The sequence below is a fragment of the Rhodotorula toruloides genome, assembly GCF_000320785.1.
Source record: "Rhodotorula toruloides NP11 unplaced genomic scaffold Scaffold13, whole genome shotgun sequence".
NCBI classification, from domain to species: Eukaryota; Fungi; Basidiomycota; class Microbotryomycetes; order Sporidiobolales; family Sporidiobolaceae; genus Rhodotorula; species Rhodotorula toruloides.
The window spans coordinates 372121-397911 of record NW_015622973.1 but is presented as its reverse complement, the minus strand read 5'-3'; the positions used below and the strand labels follow the sequence as shown (position 1 = coordinate 397911).

The 25791-nt window shown below is 60.9% G+C and overlaps 12 protein-coding genes across 12 annotated transcripts; 6 read left to right on the top strand and 6 right to left on the bottom strand.

Moving 5' to 3' along the window:
• Nucleotides 1-274: 274 nt before the first annotated feature.
• On the top strand, nucleotides 275-2471 carry RHTO_01471 (Multi antimicrobial extrusion protein family protein; the record flags this gene model as incomplete). Its single annotated transcript, XM_016415153.1, has 7 exons — nucleotides 275-282; nucleotides 341-644; nucleotides 701-1682; nucleotides 1742-1810; nucleotides 1866-2131; nucleotides 2197-2278; nucleotides 2332-2471. 7 exons carry the CDS (start codon nucleotides 275-277, stop codon nucleotides 2469-2471), a joined length of 1851 nt encoding a protein of 616 aa, XP_016272943.1.
• Nucleotides 2472-2642: 171 nt separating this feature from the next.
• On the bottom strand, nucleotides 2643-4096 carry RHTO_01470 (peroxisomal dehydratase; the record flags this gene model as incomplete). The annotated part of the gene is made up of 8 exons (XM_016415152.1): nucleotides 2643-2786; nucleotides 2850-2953; nucleotides 3035-3120; nucleotides 3217-3417; nucleotides 3477-3790; nucleotides 3858-3868; nucleotides 3936-3989; nucleotides 4066-4096. The coding sequence occupies 8 exons, from the start codon at nucleotides 4094-4096 to the stop codon at nucleotides 2643-2645; spliced, it is 945 nt and encodes a 314-aa protein (XP_016272942.1).
• Nucleotides 4097-4363: 267 nt separating this feature from the next.
• Nucleotides 4364-7310, top strand: RHTO_01469 (tRNA ligase; the record flags this gene model as incomplete). Its single annotated transcript, XM_016415151.1, has 5 exons — nucleotides 4364-4894; nucleotides 4954-5226; nucleotides 5290-5968; nucleotides 6034-6181; nucleotides 6239-7310. The coding sequence occupies 5 exons, from the start codon at nucleotides 4364-4366 to the stop codon at nucleotides 7308-7310; spliced, it is 2703 nt and encodes a 900-aa protein (XP_016272941.1).
• Nucleotides 7311-7594: 284 nt separating this feature from the next.
• On the bottom strand, nucleotides 7595-8527 carry RHTO_01468 (vesicle-associated membrane protein 7; the record flags this gene model as incomplete). The annotated part of the gene is made up of 6 exons (XM_016415150.1): nucleotides 7595-7657; nucleotides 7710-7767; nucleotides 7827-8107; nucleotides 8163-8278; nucleotides 8337-8393; nucleotides 8446-8527. The coding sequence occupies 6 exons, from the start codon at nucleotides 8525-8527 to the stop codon at nucleotides 7595-7597; spliced, it is 657 nt and encodes a 218-aa protein (XP_016272940.1).
• Nucleotides 8528-9800: 1273 nt separating this feature from the next.
• RHTO_01467 (uncharacterized protein) lies at nucleotides 9801-10647 on the bottom strand (the record flags this gene model as incomplete). Its single annotated transcript, XM_016415149.1, has 4 exons — nucleotides 9801-9869; nucleotides 9922-10079; nucleotides 10208-10298; nucleotides 10369-10647. The coding sequence occupies 4 exons, from the start codon at nucleotides 10645-10647 to the stop codon at nucleotides 9801-9803; spliced, it is 597 nt and encodes a 198-aa protein (XP_016272939.1).
• Nucleotides 10648-11856: 1209 nt separating this feature from the next.
• On the top strand, nucleotides 11857-12748 carry RHTO_01466 (short-chain dehydrogenase/reductase SDR family protein; the record flags this gene model as incomplete). The annotated part of the gene is made up of 3 exons (XM_016415148.1): nucleotides 11857-11890; nucleotides 11953-12195; nucleotides 12282-12748. 3 exons carry the CDS (start codon nucleotides 11857-11859, stop codon nucleotides 12746-12748), a joined length of 744 nt encoding a protein of 247 aa, XP_016272938.1.
• Nucleotides 12749-12828: 80 nt separating this feature from the next.
• RHTO_01465 (dihydrodiol dehydrogenase / D-xylose 1-dehydrogenase (NADP)) lies at nucleotides 12829-14180 on the bottom strand (the record flags this gene model as incomplete). Its single annotated transcript, XM_016415147.1, has 4 exons — nucleotides 12829-12900; nucleotides 12981-13466; nucleotides 13526-14088; nucleotides 14144-14180. The coding sequence occupies 4 exons, from the start codon at nucleotides 14178-14180 to the stop codon at nucleotides 12829-12831; spliced, it is 1158 nt and encodes a 385-aa protein (XP_016272937.1).
• Nucleotides 14181-14676: 496 nt separating this feature from the next.
• On the bottom strand, nucleotides 14677-16277 carry RHTO_01464 (FK506 suppressor Sfk1; the record flags this gene model as incomplete). The annotated part of the gene is made up of 9 exons (XM_016415146.1): nucleotides 14677-15004; nucleotides 15063-15146; nucleotides 15214-15306; nucleotides 15366-15439; nucleotides 15500-15596; nucleotides 15659-15746; nucleotides 15803-15989; nucleotides 16049-16071; nucleotides 16196-16277. The coding sequence occupies 9 exons, from the start codon at nucleotides 16275-16277 to the stop codon at nucleotides 14677-14679; spliced, it is 1056 nt and encodes a 351-aa protein (XP_016272936.1).
• A 1058-nt stretch (nucleotides 16278-17335) lies between these two features.
• RHTO_01463 (DNA mismatch repair protein MLH1) lies at nucleotides 17336-20177 on the top strand (the record flags this gene model as incomplete). Its single annotated transcript, XM_016415145.1, has 12 exons — nucleotides 17336-17354; nucleotides 17408-17478; nucleotides 17541-17678; nucleotides 17745-17917; nucleotides 17975-18059; nucleotides 18124-18469; nucleotides 18529-18776; nucleotides 18841-19261; nucleotides 19321-19435; nucleotides 19491-19647; nucleotides 19705-19843; nucleotides 19897-20177. 12 exons carry the CDS (start codon nucleotides 17336-17338, stop codon nucleotides 20175-20177), a joined length of 2193 nt encoding a protein of 730 aa, XP_016272935.1.
• Nucleotides 20178-20247: 70 nt separating this feature from the next.
• On the bottom strand, nucleotides 20248-21522 carry RHTO_01462 (thioredoxin fold domain protein; the record flags this gene model as incomplete). Its single annotated transcript, XM_016415144.1, has 5 exons — nucleotides 20248-20310; nucleotides 20369-20935; nucleotides 20992-21059; nucleotides 21127-21249; nucleotides 21318-21522. 5 exons carry the CDS (start codon nucleotides 21520-21522, stop codon nucleotides 20248-20250), a joined length of 1026 nt encoding a protein of 341 aa, XP_016272934.1.
• A 119-nt stretch (nucleotides 21523-21641) lies between these two features.
• Nucleotides 21642-23315, top strand: RHTO_01461 (uncharacterized protein; the record flags this gene model as incomplete). Its single annotated transcript, XM_016415143.1, has 7 exons — nucleotides 21642-21727; nucleotides 21794-21866; nucleotides 21934-22269; nucleotides 22368-22503; nucleotides 22561-22755; nucleotides 22819-23012; nucleotides 23142-23315. The coding sequence occupies 7 exons, from the start codon at nucleotides 21642-21644 to the stop codon at nucleotides 23313-23315; spliced, it is 1194 nt and encodes a 397-aa protein (XP_016272933.1).
• A 371-nt stretch (nucleotides 23316-23686) lies between these two features.
• On the top strand, nucleotides 23687-25789 carry RHTO_01460 (clathrin assembly protein ap47; the record flags this gene model as incomplete). The annotated part of the gene is made up of 11 exons (XM_016415142.1): nucleotides 23687-23731; nucleotides 23844-24003; nucleotides 24087-24154; nucleotides 24212-24273; nucleotides 24334-24402; nucleotides 24457-24601; nucleotides 24684-24813; nucleotides 24870-25084; nucleotides 25166-25379; nucleotides 25461-25531; nucleotides 25649-25789. 11 exons carry the CDS (start codon nucleotides 23687-23689, stop codon nucleotides 25787-25789), a joined length of 1320 nt encoding a protein of 439 aa, XP_016272932.1.
• Between the last annotated feature and the right edge of the window lie 2 nt (nucleotides 25790-25791).

Here is a 25791-nt window from a genome sequence, read left to right as displayed (position 1 = left end):
ATCGCCCTGCTCCATCTTTCGCCGTTCTCGCCCGTCGTACGAAAGCATAAAAGGCCTGCCTATCACCCGCAAAAGACACTTGGTGAGGGCAAGCTCAACCTGGTCTCGCAACCTCTCCTCCTGCCGTTCACCTCCTTCGCTCGGTGCACACCCTGCTGTTCACGAGCAGGTCAGAAACGTTCCGTACTTACCGCTAGACCACTCACGACCGCTGTACGGCTCGCTCGAGCTGACTTCTCCCACCACACGGTTCCATCAGTCGACGCAATCCACCATGTTCTCGTGCGTTGCGACGCTCCAGGGCCGCTACAGAGCTTACTGACGACCCTTGCTTGCGCAGCGGGACCTACCCGTCCACCAGCCCGGCCTCGTTCTCGCGGGAGACGTCCTTCCTCCAGCAGGCGATGGCTCGGGGGCAGACGTCGCTGAGCGGCGCGGCGGCGCCTGCGACGGCAGGCGAGGGAGCAGCTGTAGTGGAGGGACAAGGCGCGAGACTGGGCAAGCGGCGGAGTACCGGGCGGCTGTCGCGGAGTTCGGTGTCGATGGAGGGGAGGCTGAGCCCGACAGAGGAGAGCGTGGATGAGGAAGCGCTGGCAGACGAGTTTGGAGAGGCGGAGGAGACGGACAGATTGCTGCCGGATCAGGTGCGTCCGCTTTGTGCGGTTTCAGCACTTCGCTCGCTGACGCCTTACTCCAACAGCCCCAGCGGTTACAGCCTCCGACGCATGCGACGCTTCCTTACCGACCTGTAACCGAGTCGACCCCGCTGCTCGGTCATTCGGCTACGACTGATGGCTTCACGACGCCGGCGGAGGAAGAGGCGATTGAGCGCGCACGGAAACTTGACGAAAAGGCGAGGTTCGCGATGTATAGCGAGGCGAAGACGCTCTTCGGCTACTCGGTACCGATCTTGGGCACGCACTTTCTCGAGTACTCGCTCCTTGCGACGGTCGTCTTGGCGACCGGCCACCTTGGCGAGACTGAACTTGCAGCAGCGAGTCTCGGCAACCTCACCAACAACGTCGCGAGCCTGTCCATCATCCAGGGATTGTGCGCTGCGCTCGACACCCTCTGCCCACAAGCATTCTCGTCCTCGCGACCGCAAGACACGTCGATCTACGCCATCCGGACATGGCTCATCTGCCTCGCCCTCGTCATCCCGCAAGGCATCTTCTTTTTCAACTCGGAGTGGATCCTTCGCGACGGTCTCAGGCAGGACCCGGACGTCGCTTACTACGCCGCGCAATACCTCAAGATCCTCACCTTTGCCTCGCCCGCCTACTCCGGCTTCGAGTGCATCCGTCGGTGGCTGCAAGCGCAAGGACTGATGGTCGCGCCCGTCCTCGCCCTCATCGCCGCGGCACCCATCAACATCCTCCTGAACTGGATCCTCGTCGTCGGTCCCTTCGACTCGCTCCGACTCGGCTTCATCGGGGCGCCCATCGCGACGACCATCTCGATCAACGTCATGTTCCTCGTCATGCTCGTCTACAGCATCCTTCGAGCACCGCGGGAAGCGTGGAGCGGCTTCACACGCGAGACGTTCACCGGTTTCGGCCTCAACATCCGCTTAGGACTCGCCGGAATCGGCATGGTCGGCTCGGAGTGGTGGTCGTGGGAGATTGTTGGGCTCGCAACGAGCTTCCTCGGTCCGACGGCACTGGCGGCGCAGAGCGTCCTTCGTGAGTTTGCGATCCGTATCTTCCGTCTCGCTCGATCCGCTCACTCGCGTTTTCGACAGTCACCTCGGCCAGTCTCTTCTACCAGTACCAGTACGCGTTGAGCGTCGCAGCAGCCGTCCGCATCGGCAGTGAGTCCCGTCTCTCCGCTCAGAACGCTCGGTTTTCTTACACTTCTTCCCGCAGACCTCCTCGGCGCGCAAAAGCCCTCGCTCGCCCGCGTCGCCTCCCGCGTAACGATCTTTATCGCCATCGTCGTCTCGGGACTAAACTCGATCATGCTCGTCCTCCTCCGAAACGTCTGGGGCCACCTCTTCAGCTCCGACAAGGAGATCATCGTTCTGGTCGCCAATGTCCTGCCGATCGTCGCGGCGTTCCAGCTGTGTGATGGGTTGTCGGGCGCGATGGGTGGTGTGCTGCGCGGGGCGGGAAAGCCCACGCTTGGTGCGATCGTGAGTCCATTGTCCGCTTCGTTCTGCTCGCAACTTCCTCCCGCTCACCTCGCCGCTGTACGCAGATCAACACCTCGAGCTACTACGTCATCGGACTCCCCATCGGCATCGCACTCTCCTTCACAGGCCCACACCTCGGTCTCAACGGTCCGTCCCCCTTTCCCTCTCTCCATCACTCGCGCTAACGCTTCGGAAAACAGGTCTCTGGATCGGCCTCACCGTCGCACTAACATTCACAGGCCTGAGCTCGACGTATATTGTCTGGAAGATGGATTGGGAGGCCGAGGCTGAGGCGACGAGGGTTAGGTTGGGAGAGGTCAAGAGGGATGAGGAGCAGTAGGCTGCACAGGGAGCGAGGAGTAGAGATGTAGGAGAGCTAGCTTATTCGCAACTGAGTTTATCGCTCGTCTCGTTTCTCGTGGTGAGGAGAGAGCGGAGAGCTGGGGCGCAAAAACTCGGCACTGCAAACCGCTGCTATGAACCCTATAAGAAGCCTACCTCCCTCACCAGCCTAGAGCTTGCTCTGCTTGTCCGACGCGATAAGCGCGACTCCTCCTCCGAGACAAACCTTGCCCGTGCCCTTGATCTTCTGCACAAAGTCGACGCGCTGGCCACCCGACTCTGCGTCGTTCGAGACCCACATAGTCGTCTCGAGCTACACCACCATCCATCATCAACTCACTTCGCAGGGGAGGAAGAGAAGGGGGAAGGGACGCACCTCGTCGCCTGGAAGAACGGGCGAGGTGAATCGCGCAGACATGTACTTGAGGCGGCGGCCGTCTCCTTTCGCAACGTTCTTGACGATGGCGCGGGCCGCGTGGCCTGTCGAGCCGTGATACGGGCGTTAGCGAGGGTCTCGGGGCGGGGAGACGCAAGGAGAGAAGGTGAGGAGGGCGGACGGACCGTAGGAGCAGAGGCCGTGGAGGATGACGCCGGGGAAGCCCATGCCTTTGCCGACGGCGTCGTCGATGTGAAGCGGGTTGTAGTCGCTGCGCGAACGGGAAGCGAGCGCGAGGGTCAGTGCCAGTCTCAAACCTCGACCTCGCGCGAGTCTCGAGTGGAAAGCGAAGGAGCGCTCGACGTACCCCGAGAGACGGTAGACAGCCGCCTGCTCCGGCGTCGTCTTCTCCGAGAAGACGTAGTCCGGGTTACGCTGCGGCGGCTTTCCAGCCTTGACGGGCTGCTTGGGCGCGATGGACTTCTGGAATCCGCCCGTGTCGAACTTGCCGAAGCAGTAGCCGGAACTGATCATGCGGACGACGACGTTGCCGGAGGGGTCGACGAGTCTGGCGAGACGAGGGCGAGTCAGTCGCGGGTGGAAGGGGAGGGGAAAGAGCGGACGCACTCCATGGCGTCGTCGACGATCAAGCCCTTGCCAGTGTCCTTGACACCCACACACTTCTTCTTGAGCGCCCACCCTTCGGTACTCTCCTTGGGCAACTCTCCCAAAATCTCGATACTCTGCTCGGCATGCACAAGCTTCTTCGGGTCGAGAGGCGGCAAACCAGGGTTGGGCGCACTCCCTTCCTTCGCGGTGGCAAAGTTTGCGATGGACGGGTTGGTGCCCTTGAGGCCGAGGACGAGAGGGTAGGTAGGGAAGGCGTGCCAGTTCGGGTCGTCTTCGTAGGTGAACGCCAGCTCGTCCTTCTTGGCGCCGATCTGCGGGAGAGAGACGTCGAGTGTGAGTCCGAGTCGCTGGTAGGAGACTCGAGGAACGGGAGCGCACGCCGACAGCGTCTGCGGGAGGAGGAGGAGGACGAGGTCAGCCAGAGTCCGCCCACCGACGCCAGCGGGATGCACGCACAGAGGAGCAGGTCGCGCTGGTTCCACGCGACGGGGAGGGGCTTGGACTCGTGTCCTGCGATGGCGACATGGGTCCATGGTCAGCGGGAGTCAGTGTGGGGACTCGCGAGTGGGAGAAGGTGAGTGCGCACCGACTGCCTTGTCGAGGTTGTGTGCGGGCATGGCTGTGAGTGTGCTTGCGAGTGTGTGGTGAGAGCAAGAGAGAGACGGAGCGAGCGAGCGGGAGGAGCGTTGCCGGGTTGCTGTGTTCGGGCCGGAAGCCAAGGCGGGCCATTTCACCGCACGTGCACCGAATTCAGCCCGAGCTGCCCCCTGTCCGTTCCCATGTCATCTCTTCTCCTTTCTCTCTCCTCTTCGACTCAGCTCATTGCTCTCACTCCCACGCTGGTGCTGCAACGCTTCATTCCCCGAACAGGGAACCTGCTCAGGATGGTCGCAGGCTACCGCAAACCCGCTCTCGAACCATCCCCAGCCACAAAACTCGTCCGCGAACTCGTCCACTTCGGACAGCCCGCGCAACCCTCCCACAGTCTCGACGGCGAGCGAGAAGAGGTCGCCGTCTCTCGCGGCAAGGGCAAGGGAAAGGCCAAGGAGCAGAACGGGTCGAACGCAGAGGCCAGCGCGACCAGCGACGCGGACGATGTCACTGCGAGGCTCGACAAGCTTTCGGTGCAGAACGGCGCACAGGGCAAAGGCGAGACGTCCAAGGCTCTCAAAAAGCTCTTGCGGTCGACCAACCACACCGTCACCATCCCCGGACCAGGAGGCAAGGAGGAGAAGCGCGTCTTGACGAGCTGGAAGATGGCAGACTACGCTTACAAGCGCGAGCCGTGCCCGTTCCCGACTCGTGCGCGCGGACTGTTTACGGAGAAGGTCGGCAAGGGAGAGAGCGAGGAGTACCGCATCGTCGCGAGGGGTTACGACAAGTTCTTCAACGTCAACGAGGTCTCGTGGACCAAGGTACGTCCTCCCTTCTCTCCGCGAAACACTTTAAGCTTATTGACAACGCCCGTGCGCAGTGGGACGCGATCCCGCAATACTCGACGGGCCCGTACGAGCTGACGACCAAATCCAACGGCTGCATCATCCTCATCGCCGCGCTCACTCCCTCGCACATCATCGTCACCTCGAAGCACAGCGTCGGACGAAACGCGAGCCTCAGCACCGAGGGAGGCGTGTCCCATTCCGAGAGGGGCGAGTACTGGTTGGAGAAACATGTCGAGAAGGTTGGGAAGACCAAGGCGGATCTGGCCAAGGAGCTGTACGAGAAGAACTTGACTGCCGTCGCCGAGGTGCGTTCATTTGTCTCTCCCATCGAGGGGCGATCCGTACTCACCGTCGCACGCTTGGCGCAGCTCTGCGACGACTCGTTCGAAGAACACGTCCTCCCCTACCCTCCCGAAATGACCGGTCTCCACCTTCACGGCCTCAACCACAACTCTCCGATCCTCAACACCCTCCCCTCGTCCGAAGTCGCCACCTTCGCGCGCAAATTCGGCCTCATCCCAACTCCCTACACCGTCTTCCCCTCGGTCGTCGCCGTACGGACCTACTGCGAAACCGTCGAGAAAGCCGGCGGAGTCGAAGGTCCCGACGGAAAGTTGACGCCCGTCGAAGGCTTTGTCGTCCGCGGACACCGCAAAGGTGGCTCGGCAGGCGAGGCTTTCTTCTGGAAAGTCAAGTACGACGAACCGTACCTCATGTACCGCGAATGGCGCGAGTTGACTCGCAAGTTGCTCGCGAGTTATCCGAACCTCGACTCGGTCAGCGGGAACAAGATCCGGAATGAGGAGAGTAGGTTGTACCTCTGGTGGGTCAGGAGGGAGATCCAGCGCGATCATGCCAAGTTTGAGCCGTGGAAACATGGAAAGGGGATCATCAAGACGAGGGAGGAGTTTCTCGAGTGGCAGAAGACGCCCGAGGCGAACAAGGCGAGGAGGGAACTCGGGCAGAAGATTGAGATGGATGAGGAGGAGCGCAAGAGTCGCAGGTTCGACAGGACTGTCATCGTCCCCGTCGCCGTCCAAGGATGCGGTGCGTACGATCTCCTTGCGGGAATTTCGGCGTCGAGTCGAGCTGATCCTCCGCTTCTCCCGCAGGCAAGACCGCGCTCGGTCTCGAGCTCGCCCACCTCTTCGGCTGGGGACACGTCCAGAGCGACGACTTTCTGCAGAAGAAGCCGGCGCCGCACTTCCTCAAAGCCGTCAAGGGCTTGCTCGATTCGAAGGAGGTCGTCATTGCCGACAAGTGCGTCCCCATTGTCGCTCCTTCCACTCGGCTTCAGGCTGACGTTGCCGTGCGCAGGAATAACCACCTCGCCAAGCACCGCGAAGACCTCGTCTCGCTCGCCGAATCCGTCTCGCCGAAACACACCGTCCGCCTCGTCGCGCTCGTCTGGCCTACCAACTCCCCCTCTCTCCCTCGGGACAAGTTCCATGCACTGTGCGCGTCGCGCATCGTCAAGCGCGGTCAGAACCACCAGACTCTCCGCGCGGGCGAGCTGCACGAGAGCATCTTGTGGCAGTTCCTAGGCCAGCACGAGCCGTTCGATCAGGAGATGAACGCCGCCGATTCCAAGTTCGACCATGTGATTGAGATGCGTGCCGAGTGGGCGCAGGACGAGGCGCTCCGACATGCGGTCGAGGAATTGGCCAAGATCGACGGCGTCTTGCCCAAGGGCACGCAGGTCCCGCTTGCGAAGAACAAGCTCGACGAGGCGTTGCGGTACGCCAATACGTGGACGACGAGCGTACGCAAGGAGGAGTCGGCGCAGCAGGTCAAGCAGCGGGCCAAGGCGGGCGCCGCGCGGTACTATGGCATCGCGGTCGACGTCGACGTCAAGGCGCTCGTCGAGAAGCACCTCCCGCAGTCCGAGAAGGACGACGAGAACTCGCTCTGGTCGACGCTGGTCAAGAGCTCCCGCGTTGAGCGCAAGCCGCACGTCACGCTCGTCCACCGCAACGAAGTCGAGTCGACGGACGAGGCGGTCCGCGCGTCCAAGCAGGCGCTGTGGGACCGCTACTCTGCGCTTGTCGACGCAGCGACCAAGTCGGGCAAGGAGCAGGACAAGCTGGCTGTCGAGCTCACCCTCGGCCCGCGACTCCTCTGGGACGGCCGGGCCATGTCGCTCGAAGTCTCGGCTCTCACGCCCAAGGTCGCGCCAAAGAAGGGCGAGGCGCCGCACATCTCGCTCGTCGATGGTCGAGCAGCGCACATCACGGTCGGCACGCGCTCGTCCGACATCCGCCCCGTCGAGGGCAAGTTCTTGATGGAGATCGTCGCGAAAGGAGGCAAGTCGACTGAGCATGGCGGCGCGATCCACCAGGTGCGGATTGGCGAGGTCAAGGTGCCGGGCAAGCTGGCCGGCCTGTCGTAAGGGGGAGAGAGCTCCGTCGTCAGTCAGGGCCCCGCCATTCCGCGCAGTACTGTTCATGTCCCTCCATTCTGTCGTTCCTTGCATTCCCCACCCCTCGTATTGTGAGCTGTAGCATTTCTTCGCATCTCTCTCCTTCGCAACGCAACCCTTCTCTCCTCTCCTGTTCTAGATGCGTGGCGAAGAATCGGCTTACAGAAGCTACAGGGAAAGAACGGATGGTATCAAACGGTGAGCGTGCGAGAGTGGAAACAAGAACATGGCGAGAGACGAGGCGGAAGAGGGGATCACGAGCGGCAGTGGTTGAGGCCGATGCCGCAGGCGGAGGCGACCAAGAGGTACATGAGGAGCTGTAGACGAGGCTGTCAGTTGGTGCGTCGTCAGGAGTCGTGGGGGACGTACCAGCGCGGAAAAGCCGACCGCGACGAGCACTTTCGCGTTCCGGTACCACATCTTACGTCTGCGGAGGAGTCACGATCAGTCTCGCATACAGTCTCGAAGGAAGCGAAGGCAGCGCACCTCAAGACCGTCGCCCGCTTCCTGAATGCCCTCGCCTGCTGCGACATCTCGTCCGTCCGGTCGACGAGGATTTCGATCCGCTCGCCTCGCGACAAGACCGCGTCGATCGACTTGACCATCACGTCCTTCGTCGCTGCTAGCTCTGCCTGCGCAGCCTTGATGGCGTCTTGAGGCGGGTTCTCCTCGTACTGCTGCATGAGCTGCGCGATCGTCTTTTCGAAGCTGTTGAGTCCGAATGCTGGTGCGTCGGCAATCTCGTTCAGGTTGAAAGTCGATGTGAACTGCCGAGGGGTAGGTCAGCGCGCTGGAGGAACGACTCGGCCAGAAGCAACGCACCCTTCGATGCAACTCGGCGAGGAAGGAGAAAGGCATCCGTCGACCGGCCGTGTCCTCCGCCACCACAAGCGCCGTCACGCCGTCCTTCTTCTGGTAGTGTATCAGGATCTGATCCGCTGCGGAGGAGAGGTCGCGGTCAGCAAGGACGAAGTGGACGGGGCACGCAAGACGAACCGGCGTAGGTGAGCTTCGAGTCGTTCGGCGGGATCTTCTGCAGGATCGCCTGGCAAGCTGCGTAACAGGTATGAGTGCCATCCAACTCTCGCCCTGCGAAACCACGCACCATTGCTGTACTGCCCAGCCTTCTTGTCGCACTCCGCAAGGATGGTGTCGTCTCGAGCGACGAGGGCGTGAAGTAGGCTCATGGCGGGCGGCTCTCTAGTCTGAATGAGCTTGAGGTCAGCTGCGAGCATACTTCGCGGCGCGCACAGCCGTTTGCACACCTGAGGAACCTCGAACTGATGAGGAGGGCGAGCGGGTGGGGAAGAGCGAGGCGAGCGGCGGGCGGTTGAAGGTATAGTTTGCCGGGATGCAGGCAGTCCGAGATGTGTAGCAGAGCGGTCTAGCGGGGGTTCACGGGGATGAGGCGGTGGTGACAACGTCCAACTTGCGTTCGACCTCCTCGCCCTCTGCCAACACCTCGCGAACAGCTCTCGTTGGCCTCGAGTCGCAATTGGCGCTCGCCCAGTGATGCTACTGTGCCTCCTGCTTTCCTTCAGGAACTCGGATCCCGCAGCGGGCCTCCCCCGTGACCATGATCCGGCGAGTCGCCTCTGGCTCGCTTCAACCGAAAAGCCCTTGACGGGCGCCAGATGACGACTTTAGTACGAGGGACGCACGTCCTTCCGCAAGGGACGCACGTCCTTCCGGGTTCAAGGTTATGGCTACCCTGGCTCTTTGGCGTTGCTTGCCGGTCCCTGCCGTCCCAGCTACACAGCGTTCCCAAACGCCGCTCACTTGCGAAGCTTCGTCACTCAGCTCCTCTCGACACTCAAGATCCGCAACGTCATCGGCCCCGTGAACCCGTCGTTCTCGGCGCCCGCACGGATCGGCTGCTTCACGAGGAAGGCGCAGGACAGCGAAGTATTGCTGCAATGGACGGTCAACCACTATACCGATCTGCTCACAGGCACGGACTGCGAGAACACGAGAAAGAGTCTCACGCCTGTCGCGAGACAGCGCTCTCCCTCCGCAGAACTTGACTCGCATTGCTTTCTTCTCGCCAAGTACTTGCGCCAATCCCCATTCACCGTCGACGAACGGCTCGACATGGGCTGCGGCTGCAGTACGCAGTACGATACGTCGAAGGAATGGGATCGAGGAGAGTGGGATGAGGAGGGGGTGAAGGGATTTTGTGGTTGGGAAGGTTGACGGGACCGCGCTGTGCGGCGCGCTCAGAACGCTCGCATCTGCCTTGTGATGCTGGCGCGGGCTCGAGGGAAGAAGGGAGATGCGGCGGAATGAGCGAGAGAGTGCTGCAACATGGTTCAGGAAAGTGGTTCAGGAAAGTGAGGTAAATTGCGACTGTACGAGAGTATCCGGCTCACCGTGGCTGATGCGTGCTCTGCTGCGCACGTCGAGCACTTGTGCACTCCCGGATGCCATTCAATGAGCGGGAGCTGTTGCCAATGGCAAAGTTCAGAGAAGTGAAAAGCCGGAGGATGGGGAGGCGGACTGTACCCGACCAAGCAGTGTCAAGGCACTGGGCTGCGAGGTGGGTGTCAGCTACCGATGTAGAGCTAGCGCATGTGCGGCGCACCAGATGCTCGACAAGTACATCCGGACAACTCCCGCCCTTCTTGTACCCTTCGAGGTGCTCGTGAGCGTGCTTGCAGCGCAAAAAGATGCGGTCGCGCTCGGACGATTCCAGGTACGGCCGAGCCTCGAGTAGCTCGCTGCGCGTCGTACCAACCCAGTCTGACGACAGTGGCCAACAAGGGCGGCCATGCCAGTCAACTGAATGTTCAAGGCTTGGCTTGTTGCCTGACGACGCAGGAGATAGGAAACGGTAAGCATTGTCCTTCTGCGAGGAGTTTGAGGTGTACCCACGCCTGCGCAAACATCAACGAGAATTCTGCCATACGTGATGCCAAGTTGTTCAGGATCCGCGTTGGCCGGTGGAGTCTGCATGCCAAACTGCCGGGTTGTGTGTCAGCAGTGATGTGCATCCTCGCCGCACAGCCTCTCTCGCAGGTCAGCAACGTACCAGCTGCTGCGCAAATAACGCGAAGCTCATGTCGAACGCCGGAATCCGGATCTTCTCCTTGTCCCGTCCCACCCTTGTCTTCAAGTCTTCGATGCGTGCCTTGAAGTCGTCGATAGACAGTTGCTGAAGCCGCGTGAGCCAGTCTCGCAAAGCAACCGACAGGACAGCCTCCTTCCATTCGCGCGCTGGCTGCGTACGTCCAAATCTGACACCCTCTTCTGATGGTAGCAAGGTGCCGATAAGCTCCTCCAGCGACGTGAAACCAAAGAGGCGGCCCATGTTCAGTGTCCGAGAAGCAGAGCTGACAGCGAAGGAGAAGAGTTGCCGACGGACGGAGGGATGAGAGAGGGGCTCGCGACGGACCGGAGTATCCGCGGGTGTCGGAAGATCCGTGCGGGAGACGGCGGGGCGGTGGAGGCGATGAGGGGAGGACGAGGAGGGTCTTGAGGAGGATCCAGCTTCGAGTGCGAACGAGGGACGGCGTATAGAGTGAGCTTCCTCAAAGTGAAGCTCGGGTACGTCTGAACGAGCGAAGCACATCCACATCTGGAGATCTGGCGCGTCGGGATCTGCTCCACGGCAGATCCGAGACGCTTGGAGAAAGAGAGGAGACACAGAGCAGCACCCGCCGCCTTCAGTGTGTCATGACAGCTGGCACTGTGAATTGCACGAGAGCGAGCGACGGTCGACTAGGCAGTCTGCACGACTCCCAGCTTGTGTAGACGGGTCCGCCGAAGGCGAGAGGAGGAGGAAGTCGCGCGACACAGCTCAGCGGGTCTGGGTGGACCTACAGCGTAGTGACGGTCAGTGCAGCAGTCATGCCTAGCCAGCAAGCAGCCCCCCAAGCGGTGTTGTCGCGTTCGAGCTGATGAGGACGAGGGCAACATCGCTCTCTGGAGGAGACCACCATCTCGTTGTCGCTTGCAGCTTGCTTGTGACCGCCTAGACTGCTTAGGACAGCGCTGCAAGACCGCGCAAGTTCCGCCAGACCCGCTCGAACGGCTCGCACCCCGCCCTCTCGTCTTCGCTCTGCACCTCACTCAACGACCACCCTTTCCACCTCGCACGCGTGCTCGAATCGGCCAGGATGTACGGTGGACCGATAAAAACACGCTCGTCGCCGCCACTGCAGCACCCGCGACCCCAGCACCCGCCCTCGCAGATCCCCTCGCAGTCCCCACCTCCCGACGCCTTTGCGTTCAGCTCGGCGAACACGCACCAGCCTTTCTCGTCTTCGCCTGTGCGGGTGGGCCACGACCCACTGTTGTCTGCTATCGCAGCTCGGAGACAGGCCACGGCTGAGCAACGGGCTCCGCGTCTCCGAATGCCGCTTACTCACCCTTTGCTCAGTCATCTTCCGAGCCGATCGAGGGCCGGCCTTTGTTTGCCTCGACGACGCTTCCCTGCTTTCTCCGTACTGTACCTGCTCTGCTTGCGCACCCGGCACTGTCCTATCATCCTCAACCTTCGACCACGTACTCAAGCAGAATGTCGACTTCCGTCTCGCAGACCGTATACCTGGGTACGTATCCCCTTCGCACGCCTACCCCGCTACAACCCGGCTGACATCTTGTCGGCTCGCAGTCACCGGCACCGCTCGCGGAATCGGCTTTGGCCTCGTCTCCTCGCTCGTCAAGCGACCCGACGCGGTTGTCTTTGCCGGCGTTCGCGACGTCAACAAGGCGGATGCGCTCAGTGCGCTCGCAAAGGAGGCGCCAAACCTGCACATCGTCCAGCTCGAGTCGGGCTCGGTGGAAGATGCCAAGGCCGTTGCGGCAATCATCGAGCAGACGGCAGGCAAGCTGGATATCGTGATCGCTAATGCTGGTACGCCTCGTCCCTTTGCTCCCGCCGATCAGCCCTTCTCCCCTTTCCCCCATCCTGATCAGCCTGACCCTCATCTTGTTTTGCAGGCATCTCCGACGGATACGGCGATGTCGTCGACGTTCCGCCCGCCGTTTTCGAGCGCCACTTCCAGGTCAACACGATGGGCCCACTCGTCCTCTTCCAAGCAGTCGCCTCGCTCCTCGCCAAATCCTCCCACCCTCAGTTCGCCGCAATTTCAACCGCGCCAGCTTCGCTCACCAACCTCATGCCGATGCGCATGACCGCCTACACCCTCTCCAAAGCCGCGCTCAATTTCCTCACCCTCCGCATCAACGAGGAACATGAGAAGGACCACATCGCTTCCTACGCCATTAGTCCAGGGTGGGCTCAGACAGACATGGGTAACGCAGGAGCCAGAGCGTTCGGCCTCGAGGAGGCGCCCGTCAAGCTCGAGGACAGCGTCGCGGGCATTCTCAAGATCGTCGATGGCGCGACGAGGGAGAAGACGGGCGGAAAGTTCTGGGACTACACGGGAGACGAGCTGAGCTGGTGATGTGCGCTCCTCTAGACTGTTGTAGCTAGACGCAGTGGATGCAGTACACGTTTCAACATTCTCGATCCGCCACGAATCTTCTACAGCAGCTCGACGCTTTCGATCTCTGCAGGGAAAGCAAAGTCGTGCTGTCTTCGTATCTCGTCGAAGACCTGCGTGACCAATCCTCCGTCAGCTCCGAGGTCCACAACAATGCCAGGAGGAGAGCCAAGAAGGGAGAAAGGCGACGGACCTGCATCATGAGGAGCGACTCTCGCAGCGGCATCCGCTCGCTCTCCTTCTTCCCATCCCTGATGCACCGCGCTACGTCGTCCGCCTCCCACGCACACCCTCGCATCCCGCCCGGCTGCTCACGGAAATCGTACGTCTCCGTCTCGTCCGGCAGAGTCCTGGAGAGCGAGAGGTTCTCCTCGTTCTTCCACCGAGTGACGGTGATGATCCATGGCCGGATGGGCGGTCCGCCGATCTCGATGAAGCCGTGCGACCCTTGGATGAGGGAACAGCGAGTGATAGGCGATTGGCGGTCTTGGGCAGTGACGAAGGAACCGAGGACTTCGCGTCCGTCCGGCTGGATGAAGGTGATGCCTGCAACGACGGCGCGGTCGACGCCTGTCGTTGTCTTGACCATGGAGGAGGTGATTTTGGGGACGGGTAGAGGCTCGGTGGACGAAGAAGACGGAGGGAGAAGAGCGAGGGCGAGGTGCGTCCAGGGGTAGGGCTGTCAAGGGAGGCAAGCGTGAGTTTCCTGCCTTAAAAGAACGCGAACAAACGACGTACGCCTAGGTCGAGAAGAGCGCCTCCCGCCAGCTTCGGATTGAACAAACGAGCGTCCGGCTCCGTCCGTTCTTGCGGCGCAAAGTTGCAGCACAACTCTGCAGACGCTCCGCGCACGTCTCCAATAGTCGGCAACAGCTCCCGCATCTTCACCATACAAGGTTGGAAGCGTAGCCAGACCGCTTCCATGAGGAAGAGGTCCTTCGAGCGGGCGAGGTCGATGAGCGCTTTTGCCTGAGCGGCGTTGACGACGAGCGACTTTTCGCAGAGGACGTTCTTGCCGGCGGAGAGGGCGGCATGGGCATTGGCGTAGTGGTGCGAGTGAGGCGTGCCGATGTAGATGCAGTCGACGTCCTTGTCGGCGAGCAACTCGTCGTACGAGCCATACAGCGTGACCTGCTCCTTGCCCTCCTTGACGCCCGCCTCGCTCCACACGTTATCGACGAACTTCTGCGCCGAGTTCTTCGAGCGGGAACCGACTGCGACGATGCGGTGCGCGACGTGGCAGACCTGGCGAGTCGAAGGGTCGATGAGGAGGTCGAGGGAGAACTCGGTGGCGATGCGACCTGTAGGGAGGATACCGTCATTGAGACGTTGGTGAGGGAGGGTGATCGGACGCACCTGTCGAGAGGATGCCCCAGCGAAGCGTGTAGACCATCTCAGCGGGATCCGAACGAGTGAGGCGGAGAGGAGGCGAGCGAGACGTCGTAGACGGCGGCGAGCTTCGGGCTAGCGTGTAAGCGTCTTCTATTAGCGACTGACGACCTGCACAGAGCAGAGCGGAGCGTAGAAGAGAGAGAAGCGACGGAAGAACAAAGTGGGAGAGGACCCGGTGGAGTCTCGAGTGCCGCCGCACCGGTCGTACAAACGCTGCGGTGACGCTGGCAGATTGTGACGGGAGCAAGCAAATCATGGCGGTCGTTCAAAGCGAGGAGAAAGCCGGCTTCGACAAGGGAGAAGAAGCGAAAGCGCTGCGCGACCTTCTCAAGCGGAAGATACGACTGCGACGCTCGAGGATGCGACTGAACTTCTTGCAATGCTGGTCTAGTGGGGACAGATTAAGAGGCAGGAATAGGGGAGGGGTATCGCTACATGTGTTCAGTCCGTGGGCATGATAGTCCATCGATGAAGACGGAGGATAGAGAAGGGTCTGTCTAGTAAACGGTCCGATGCACCTGTCCGTGTCCCGTGTGCGCCATTTCTGGCTGCATCAACCCGTTCGACTGAGCGACGGGCTCCGCATACCTCCCATACTGTCCATCGCTCGCCAAACTCGGTCTCGCCGTGCCATTCTCGACCTCCTCCAGCACTCCACCGCGCGCACCTGGCTGGGCACGGTTCTTGTGCACGTGGAGGGTGTTGTTGCGGTCCCCTTCGATGAGGAAGTCTTTCGACATGCCGAGGTGGTTGCGCGTCTTGTGTGCGGGCCAGAGGTCGAAGCCCATCGTGCCGAGGTAGACGCCGTACAAGCCCGCGATCGTCCTGCGAGGAGAGAGTCAGCACACTGAACAAGGAGAGAGAGCTGAGAAATGTCGCTCACCACTCGAAGATGGCCGCGACAGACTTGATCCGGTCGCAGCGCGAGGTCAAGGGCCTCTTGCTTCCCGATCCAGCGCAGACGCCGCTGGAGAAGGAATCACCCAGTCAGCTCCTGCATTCTGGCATGCGGTGAAGAGCGGGCGGGAACGCACTAGGTCGCGCCGAAGCAAATCGCGCAGCAGATAGCAAGAACGACGATGATCCACTTGACGATGGCGTTGCGACGCAAGTGCTTGCGGTCGATGCTGCGCGAGTGCATGAGGTGAGCCATATGATCGTGCGGGAAGAGGAGGAAAGGGCGTACTGGTCCTGCTTGAGCCACATGATCTCGAGGGTTTGGCACAGCGCGGAGATGGCGATGCAGACGATAAAGACGGCCTGAAACCACGCACTCGTCAGCTTGCGCTGGGGAAAGAGGTGGGAAAGCGCGACACTCACAGCCATACTCCAGTGCGCCTTGGGGAAAGCCAAGTCGTTCAGCGATGAAAGCAAGACGAGCGCGATCGAGCCGAGGATGCCGAAGACGCATGCGACGCTGTGAAGCGAGAGGAATGTCAGCAACGAGCTGTATTCGGCGGAGGATGGGATGGGACGAACATGTCGGCATTGCGGTCCCGCTTGCGAAGGGCGCCGGGGATGCGGCGCAGGTGACGAAGCCAGCGCTCCATGAGGAGCGAGAGGGTGTCTGCGTGTTGAACAGGTCAGCACGAGCACGCGAGGAAAACGAAGAAGTACACGCACAGAAGACGGCTGTCGTCGAGACTCCCGCGATGAAGAGCGCCTGCTTGCGCGGCTCAGCGCCGACGTTGGAAACGTACTGCCGGTTCGAACACGAGTCAGCTTCTCCTGCTGCACGCGACGAGGAGACGGGGGGACTGACGAGAATAGTTGGTTGTCCAGGCTGGTATTGCTTCGCATTGTCCGCGACCTGTGGGGAAACAAGTCGTCAGCTCCAACGTCTGGGGATAATCGCAACACTGTACGCACCGCCCACCAGAGCAAGAGGCCCACTGCGGAACGAGCAAGAGACGTCAGCGCATCCGTACGAAAGATGCAGTCGCGAGGGCGGCCAGGGAGATGCGGGAGGGTTGTCGTTTGGGGGAGCGGGGGTAGAAGAAGGCGCTGGCCACTTACGAAGCGTGCCCCACCAGACGACGAAGGCGATGAGCGGGAAGAGCCAGTAGAGGCCGTGGAAGGGTTGCAAGCGGTCGCGCATGGTCGTCGTTGGTCGACAGTGTAGAGATGCAAGCTAAGAGACGACGCCTGAGAGTGCTAGCGAGCAGCCAGAGCGTAGAAGTGGAGGAGAAGAGCGAGCGAGGCTGCTGCTGCCTCTCCGAAAGTCGGCTTGATCAAGGTCGGCCTGCGTCATCGAAGCAGGGGCTTCGCTTGAAATGCAGGGCAGCAGTGTCTCGCAGCGAGTCTTGAATCGATGCACAGCGACCAAGTGCAGATCCTTCGACGGGGCGTGTGCATCGCGAGGGAGCAACAAGGGCGAGGGCAAGCAAGAGGACGAGGAGAGTTGCGCACTGGACCGAACTCAACTGGACACGTAGCAAGAGCAGGAACTGTTTCTGCCCTTACAACCGCCCAGTAAGCTCCCGTTGTAATCTCGCAGCATTACCCGCGAGTCCAGCGAGCGCACCCCTTCTCTTGCTTCTCCACTCATCACGCCGACCCTTATTGTCCCGACACTCGCCTCCTTACGAGGGTCGTCCTATCGGGTCCGCAAGATCCACCACCAACCCGCCAGCGCTTCAACTCGCCGAAGCAGCAGCAGCAACACGCCCCCGACTCGACGAGGAGGGGACTTGTTCGAGCCTCGCGCGGGCTTCGTCCTTTGGGCGGGTCCGTGTCGAGGCGTGCAAAGGCTTTGGAGCACCAGCGGGACATGCATGAGCAGTGCAGGAGGGCCGCTTGAGCGGAGCGAGGGTGCGAGAACGAGGGAAAAGGTTCGCAGGATGGGACGAGGAGGAGGGTGCTGAACGGCGCTGTGGGTGCGAGAGCGTGTACAAGACGCATACGTAGCCCTTGCCAATGTAGCAGTCAATCCATACTTCCGCCTCAGAACCTCCGTCGCCTCGAGAGTGTACTCTTCCTCTCTTCACCTTGAGCACCTCACGCTCACTCGCTCTCACCGCATTGCGCTGCTTCTGTCGCTCAGTTTCTCCACTTCGCTAGCCTGCGCTCCAACTAGCCTGCTCTCGCGCCGCCTTGCTAAGCCAAACGCGTTGTCGCCGCGTGTTTCGCTCGCGGAGGCTGTGAAGGGTGGAGAGGATGGCGACAGAGAAGCCAGGTGCGCATGCCGCTCGTTAGCTACGCTGCCATTCTTCTGACTAGTCCTCGCAGCCGCACCGCCAGCTCCGCGGGCCATCGCCAAGCTCCCTGAAGCCGTCGTGAACCGGATCGCGGCGGGCGAAGTCCGTCTCTCCCCTCCCTACAGTCCCAAAGCTCCTCGCTGACACTACGTTGCGACGAACAGATCATACAGCGACCGGCGAACGCGCTCAAGGAGCTGATTGAGAACTCGCTGGATGCGGGGGCGACGACGATTCGGGTTACGGTCAAGGAGGGCGGGCTGAAGTTGTTGCAGATCCAGGATAACGGGAGTGGAATAAGGGTGAGCTTCCTCCCTTCCCCCCTCGCGAAACAGCCGCGAACGGAGACTCACTCTACCCTCACGCAGAAATCCGACCTCCCGATCCTCTGCGAACGCTTCACAACCTCCAAGATCAAAGCCTTCGAGGACCTCTCGTCGCTCGGGACGTACGGGTTCCGCGGCGAGGCGTTGGCGAGTATCAGCCATGTTGCGCATCTGAGCGTGACGACCAAAACGCGGGACGAGACTTGTGCTTGGAAGTGCGTGCTCGCTGTTCGGTCACTTGCGGGGTGATTGCTGATCGCCGATACATGTAGAGCTGCCTATGCGGATGGAGCGCTGATACCGCTCAAGCCTGGCGGCGACGCTGCGCCTCTGCCTTGCGCAGGCAACGACGGGACAGTCTTGACGGCGAGTCTTGCTTCCCTTTGATCGCCTCACTCGTGCTCACACTCTCATTTTGCAGGTCGAGGACCTCTTCTACAACACTCCTCAGCGCCTGCGCTCTCTCCGCCCCGCAAACGAAGAATACGCGCGCATCCTCTCCGTCGTCACAGCCTACTCGATTCACAACGCCGGCGTCTCCTTCGTCTGCAAGAAGGCCTCCAGTTCATCCAGCTCGACAGCGGACGTCAACACGAGTGTCGGAGCGAGCACGCTGGACAATATTGGGCTGTTGTACGGGGAGGCGGTGAGGAGGGAGTTGGTCGAGGTTGTGGCGGAGAGTGACGAGTTGGGTGTAAAGGTCAGGGCGTGGTGTAGCGGGGCTAACTACCAGGCGAAGCGGAGCACCTTTCTCTTCTTCATCAACCGTGAGTCCACGCCGACCCCTCTTTTCGGTCTGTGCCGTGCTGATCCTCCCTTACCGCAGACCGCTACGTCGACTGCACCTCGCTCAAGCGCGCCCTCGAAGCCTTCTACTCGACCCTGCTCGCCAAAAACACCCATCCCTTCGTCTACCTCTCCCTCTCGATCTCGCCAGCCAAAATCGACGTCAACGTCCATCCGACGAAGAAGGAAGTCGCGTTTGAGGACGAGGACGAGGTCGTGCAGCTTGTTTGTGAGAAGTTGGCAGAGGTGTTGGAGAAGCAGGGGGAGAGTCGGAGTTATAAGGTCCAGGTGCGTTGCGTGAGAGAAAGCTGCTTTCCTTCGTGTCGTCCGCTGATGCAGCTTGGTACCACAGACCCTCTTGCCGACGAATGGGACGCCAACGGCTGCTCGAACACTAGCAGGCTCGGCCGCAACCGCGACTCCCGCCGCCTCGAGCTCTCGCAAACCCTCGACTGGCTCCTCGACGAAGCCCGCCAAAGTCGCGCCAAACAAGCTCGTTCGCACCGACGCGCAGTCTCAAACGCTCGACGCTATGTTTCCAACCCTACCAGCCTCGTCAAACTCCCGAACTGGCGACAAGACGCGAGAAGCAGCCGACGACGATGACCGACCGAGCAAGAAACGCAAGTCGGATCACGACCCGGCTTTTGCGACGCAGTTGGCGGTGCAACAGGCGAAGCAGAAGAGTGCGAGGGTGAGAATTGCGCAGAGCGAGTGTGCGTTGACGAGTGTGAGGCAGCTGAGGAAGGAGGTTGTCGAAGCGCGGCACGAGGGTGTGTAGTCACTTGCCCTTCTTTCGGGTTGAGCAGCGCTGACGGACAGGAACTGGTAGGCCTCGATGCGCTCATCAAGGGCCACATCTTTGTCGGCGTTGCGGACCTCGTCACTCGCAAGTCGATGATCCAGCACCAAACCAAGCTCTACATCATCGACCACGCCGCAATAGGGTACGTCTTTCTGTTTCAGCTCTCAGAAACAGCTCATTTACGCGCCTCGCCGCAGCGAAGAGCTGTTCTACCAGCTCGGCTTGCGACAGTTCGGCCGCTTCTCGCGCATCAAGCTGCAACCGCCTCAGGACCTCCGCAAGCTCGTCCAGCTCGCCGTCGACCGGGCATCAGGCGAAGCAGCGGCGAAAGCAGCGCCGTCCAGAATCGTCGAGGTGCGTGACGAACCGCTCGAACGCTCGTTGGCTGCTGACTGACCGTTTCTCGAGCAGCGCGTCTACTCAACTCTGCATGGCGCACGGGCGATGCTCGACGAGTACTTCTCGTTCTCCATCTCGGACGACGGCAAGATCGAGAGTTTGCCGCTCGTCCTGCCCGGCTACTCGCCCGACATGAACAAGCTGCCTCTCTGTGCGTGCACTCCCATCCTCAGCGGCGACCCGAAGCTGACTGGACACCTGCAGTCCTCCTACGTATCGGCGCACATGTCGACTGGGAGCACGAGAAGCCATGCTTCGCCACCTTCCTTCGCGAACTCGCCTTCTTCTACTCGCCCGCTCCCTCGCCTACTGCTCCCCTCACGCCGCCTTCGCAAGACCAAGTCGACGCGCAGAAACGCATGATCCAGCACGTCCTCTTCCCCGCCGCCAAGCAGTACCTCGTCCCGCCCGAACGGCTGCTCAAGAAGGATATCGTGCTCGCGACTAGTCTTGAGGCGTTGTTTAGGGTGTTCGAGCGGTGTTGAGGTTCATGCAGGTCTTCTTGTCCAGAAATGTAGCGATCTCTTGTTGTCGTAAACCTGCATTGCGCACTTCCTACGAACTTCGCGAAGGGAGACGTGCTCGTTCGCGCAGGCGGAAGGTGCGCACGATAGCCGCCTGTGAGACAGAATTCGTCAGCGCTCCTCGCGTACGAAGAGTTGCAAGGCCAACCCACCGCGCTCCGGTCCCACTTGAACCTGCTCATATCCCGTATCCGCTGAACCTCCCTCTCGTCCTCGCTCTCCGCATCACTGTCCGCTCCATCATCGCTGCCATCCTCGCTCTCGATCGCACCATCCTTGACGCCCAGATCTTCTTCCAGCTTCGCGCTCCTCTCGCGCCGCATCTTCCGCCTCGCCTCACCCTCCGACAGCGGGTATTGCTGCACCACCTTTCCTCCCTTGTACAGCCGCAGCTGCGGGATGTCGAATGCCATGGGCGACGTTGAGATTCCCAAGTCGTAGAAAGTGGTCGGCGCCTTTGCCGAATCGAGGAGGCAGAAGTCGAGGACGGGGGTGGTCAACTCGTTCGAGAGTCGAGCGAGAGTGAGCTCGAGGTCGCGGGACTTTTTGTCGTAGTCGGCGTAGAAGAGGACGAGGTGGTATTGGGTCGGATCTGGAGGAGAAGAAGCTGGAACGGCAGGTTCGTCGGGCGTCTCGTCGGGTAACTCGACGATTTTGGGTTCTTCGACGAGGTGTACGGAGTCGGCGGGCGAAAGGAGGAGGATGTGCGTGTCGAAGGTCTGTACGGCGCGAGATCAGCTTGACAGTCGGCAGAAAGCGGCTGACGAGGCCGCACCTCGGAAGTGAGCACTTTGAGCTTGTGCGGGCCAAGATACGATGGCTGAGGGAACAAGAAGCTACACACTATACGACGAAAGCGTCAGGAAGTTCGGGCCATCAGAAAAAGCGAGAAATGGATCCCTCGACGTACCCATCCAGACTCCAAAGTAGGCCAGGACCCATCCCTTCGTAATGCCGATCTCGTTACGGAGGAAGAAAAGGCCGAAGAGGTTGAATAGGCGGAGCTGGAAGGTTACGCTCTCGTGAAGGGACTCTGCACCGCCCCCAGTACAAAGGAGGTCAGCTTGCAAGACGAGAATGAGCGCAACACATCGGGCGCACCTATGTTGTCCGAGTCCTTCCTCAGTCCAACCGACAAGGTCAGCAAGACCGGCGCAGCGACGAGTGCGGTTGTGACAGCGGGCGAGGAACGCAAGTCGAGCGAGAGGAGGAGAAGGGCGGGCAACACGGCGCAGAGCAGCGAGTTAGCGACGTAGTGAGGATGACTGAGCCGTTTGACGACGTCTCGCGTGTCTGGCAAGGTCATCACGCGATAAGGTCGTCGTCGTCGCGGCCAGAAGGTGCCGGCCAACTCTCGCCTCGACAACACTCACTCTCGCTCGCTTGCTGGACCTGCTGATCTGCTCCTGAGGGTGGCTGACCACCATGCCACGGATAAGCATGCTGCCGCTGTCCGCGGTGCTCTCACTCGTCATCCTGTTCGCCCTCTGGCGGGCGACGAACCGAACAATGTCAGTCTACGCTCGCAGCGCCTGTCAGACGCGCTCATCATGCTGACGGGGCTTGTACTCGCGCAGAGACCTGCATCCGGAGCTGGCAGCGGTGGATCCTGCGTTGATGTGCGACCCTTTCGCTGAACCGGGATTCTTGGTGCGCCGTCCTCCCTCTCGCTGCGATGGGGCTGGGAGATGGCTGACGAACCAGGACATACTCGCAGCACGTTGACGAGCGCGAACCGCTGCAAACCAAGTGGATCCCGTACTCCCCCACCTGCGAACCCGCCCCCGACTGGCTATCCCTCATCGCTCGGCGAGACCTCGAAGCGACTTCATGGCTTGCGAACCGCACCATCCTTGTCCTGGGCGACTCGGTTGACCGGAACGGGCTGCACCACCTCGCCGAGATGTTGGGTCTGCCGCGGTACTGCGTCCCGTACGACGACTACAGCAAGAAGGGCGTTGTGCCGGCTGGCTGGGACGAGCGAGGGATCCCTTGGGTTGTCGAGATTCCCTGGCTGAACACGTTCTTCACGAACGGGTTCATGTACGGCTTGGTGAGTCGCCGTGGCTTCCCGGTTTTACTCCGCTTCGCTGCTTTGCGTGGTAGGCGGGGCTGAAAAGCCGTGGTGGCTGACTGTGATTCTCTGCGCAGGACGACGAAGACAACTTCCGCCAACAGCCCGATTGGCACCCTCCCGGCAAGGCGGAAGAACGGATCGACAAGCTCTTCAAGGTCCACACCGACCAGCTCCCCTTCCCTCCTTCCTTCATCTCCATCCACTCCGGTCGTAGGTTGGAATCACTCGCTCGACTGGGAGGATCAGGCTGACAGTTTCGCCTCGCAGTGTGGGACCTCGCCTTCTTCGGACGACAAGACCGCATCGCGCACCTCTCGACCGAGATCCCGCTCACACACGCGCGAGTCGACTGGTGGCAGAACCGCATGAAGAGCGTCCTGCGGCATGTTAACGAGACTTGGCCGGCGGTGCCGATCTGGATGCGGAAGTTGCACAGGGTTGGGCCGGTTGGAGGAGCAAGCTGTGCGTGCACTCTCCTCTCTCTCCTGCTCGAGACGTATCGCTCACAACGAATCGCTCGCGCAGATGACTGGCGACACACGGGTCACGAAGACCACGGTTCGCAAGAACGCTTCTCCAACTTCTTCACCGACGTCCGAATCCACACGATCCGGGAGATGCAGGAGCAGGTCGTGCGGGATGTGGGGATTCCGTCATACGACTTTGGCGAGAACTGGGAAGGGTGGCAGTCGCATCAGCAGATGGTGCACCCGAACAAGGTGCGTCTCGTTCGGAAATGCATGCTCATTCAGGGCTGTGCTATTCATCAATGTGGTGGATGCGTTGCCTCGATATATGGATCTGCCTCTGAGTAGCATCGCTGACGGTTTTGCGCGTTTCTCTCGCAGTTCCCCGGCGGGCCCGTCTACACGCAGGCTCTCCTGCACCACATCTGGATGGAGTCGCAAGGACGCGACAAGTGGCGGTTATCGAAGCAGCGACCACTAGCACCGCTCGTCAAGGAGGATAAGCCGAAGGGGAAGGGCAAGGGCAAGGCGAAGGGAGACGGTCGAGGGAGGTGAGCCTCGCGATACCTCGAGTTCCGCCGCGGGGGTCTGTTCATCCGCATCCATATGTTCTGCATTGCCGCATCCATCATCTCGTTCGCCGCAAGAGAGGGTTGCACCACGCAAGTCGCGACTTTGGCGGTTCAAAGAGACGCTCTTGCCAACTCCTTGCTCTCGCTCTCTCGCCGCGGCTCTCTGTCTCATTCTGTGCTAGTACACGGCACAAGGACTACCGCTTCGAATCACAAGCGACGCCCGCCTGCGACACGCTCGCTCCCCCCGCTTCATCGCCCGTCAGCCAGACAGCCGGCGACACCTCGCAACTCGCACGCCAGGACGTCCTACGCCTTTCGCCAGCCCTGAGACCCGACTGAGCACGTGTGAAGATGCCCGGCTGCTCGCTCGTTGCGATCCTCGACTTGAAGGGCAAGGTGCGTCGAGCGACAACACGACTTGGAGCGTCCAGCGCGGCCGCACGGCCTGGCTGGGGTCTCTCCATAGTGTCTTGCTGTTCACTGACCTGTGCTTTGAATACACGCGCAGTCCCTCATCCAGCGGTCTTACCGCGACGACATTCCCCCCACCACCATCGAGCGGTTCCTCCCTCTCGTCCTCGAGCAAGAAGAGGAAGGGCACTACGTGACGCCGTGCTTCTCCAGTCAGGGGATCAACTACCTCCATATCCGACACAACAACCTGTACCGTGAGTTTGGCCGCAATCGCTCTGCACGACCTCCCGTTCTCGTTCGCGGAACTCGTGCTCAACGCGTGGTTTGCGCCTTGCAGTCGTGGCGTTGACGAAGAAGAACTCGAATGCGGCCGAGATCCTGACGTTCCTGCACAAGCTCGTCTCGGTGCGTCAATCCTCCAAGCTCCTCCCGCTTCGCGAACTGACTCTCTTGCTTCCGCAGGTCTTGACCGAGTATTTCAAGGAGCTGGAGGAGGAGTCGATTCGGGATAACTTCGTCATTATGTGCGTCCGGTCGTCCAGCTTGGAAGCGGAAATTCATGCTAACTCGCGATCCCTCTTCAGCTACGAGTTGTTCGACGAGGTGATGGACTTTGGATACCCCCAAACGACCGAGAGCAAGATCCTGCAAGAGTGCGTTTCGCCCCTCCACATTCATCCCGAACGAAGCTGACCCGTTTTTCGCAGATACATCACGCAAGAGTCGCACAAGCTCGAGGTGCAGGTCCGACCGCCAATGGCTGTCACAAATGCGGTGTCGTGGCGATCCGAGGGCATTCGGTACCGCAAGAACGAAGTCTTCCTGGATGTGGTCGAGTCGGTCAACTTGCTGGTGCGCCGAGAGGAGCCGTTCCCCGCTCGACGGCGAACAGTTGCTTACTCGAGCGTCCCTTGTGGCGTTTGTCCTTGCACAGGTCAACGCGAACGGCAACGTCGTTCGCAGCGAGATTCTTGGAGCGATCAAGATGAAGTGCTACCTGAGCGGAATGCCCGAACTGCGGCTGGGCTTGAACGACAAGGTCATGTTCGAGACGACTGGGCGAAGTGCGTTCTTCCTCTCGCTACTCTCGCCAACGTCTGCTGACGGTCATCGCACACAGCATCACGCGGCAAGGCGATCGAGATGGAAGACGTCAAGTTTCACCAATGCGTCCGCCTCTCGCGCTTCGAGAACGACCGCACCATCTCGTTCATCCCGCCCGACGGCGAGTTCGAGCTCATGTCGTACCGCCTCAACACTCAGGTCAAGCCGCTCATCTGGGCCGAGGCGCTGATTGAGCAGCACTCGGGGAGCAGGATCGAGTATGTGGTCAAGGTGCGTCGACAGCGTCAGCTTCCCGCCTGCGTATTCCAACGTGCTGACGGGCGGTGCCTCGGATGACGTCAACTCGCACAGGTCAAGGCGCAGTTCAAGCGCCGCTCAACCGCCAACAACGTCGAGGTCTTCATCCCCGTTCCCGACGACGCCGACTCGCCCAAATTCCGCGCGTCAGTCGGTACCGTCCACTACGTCCCGGAGAAGTCGGCGTTCGTGTGGCGCATCAAGCAGTTGGCGGGCGGGAAGGAGTTCTTGATGCGGGCGCACTTTGGGTTGCCGAGTGTGAGGGGAGGTGCGTCCCGCATTCTCTCGCGTTGAGCGGGTATCTCAACTCGAGTTTCGTCTGCTCATCGGGACGGTTGTCGGGATGCAGAGGACATGGACAAGCGGGCGCCGATTTCTGTCAAGTTTGAGATTCCCTACTTTACCGTCTCGGGCATCCAGGTGCGTCAGCTTCGCTCTTTGCATCAGCACGGCTTCTTCGACACTAGGTCTTGCGAAAGCGTAAGGCCAGATGGCTAGGGGTTGTTGTGCTGATGCGCCTCGAGCCCCTCCCGACAGGTCCGCTACCTCAAAGTCGTCGAGAAGTCCGGCTACGCCGCCCTCCCCTGGGTCCGGTACATCACCGCACAAGGCGACGACTACTCCCTGCGGACAAACTTGCCGGCTGCGAAGGGCGCAAAGGCACCTGGAATCGTCTAGGC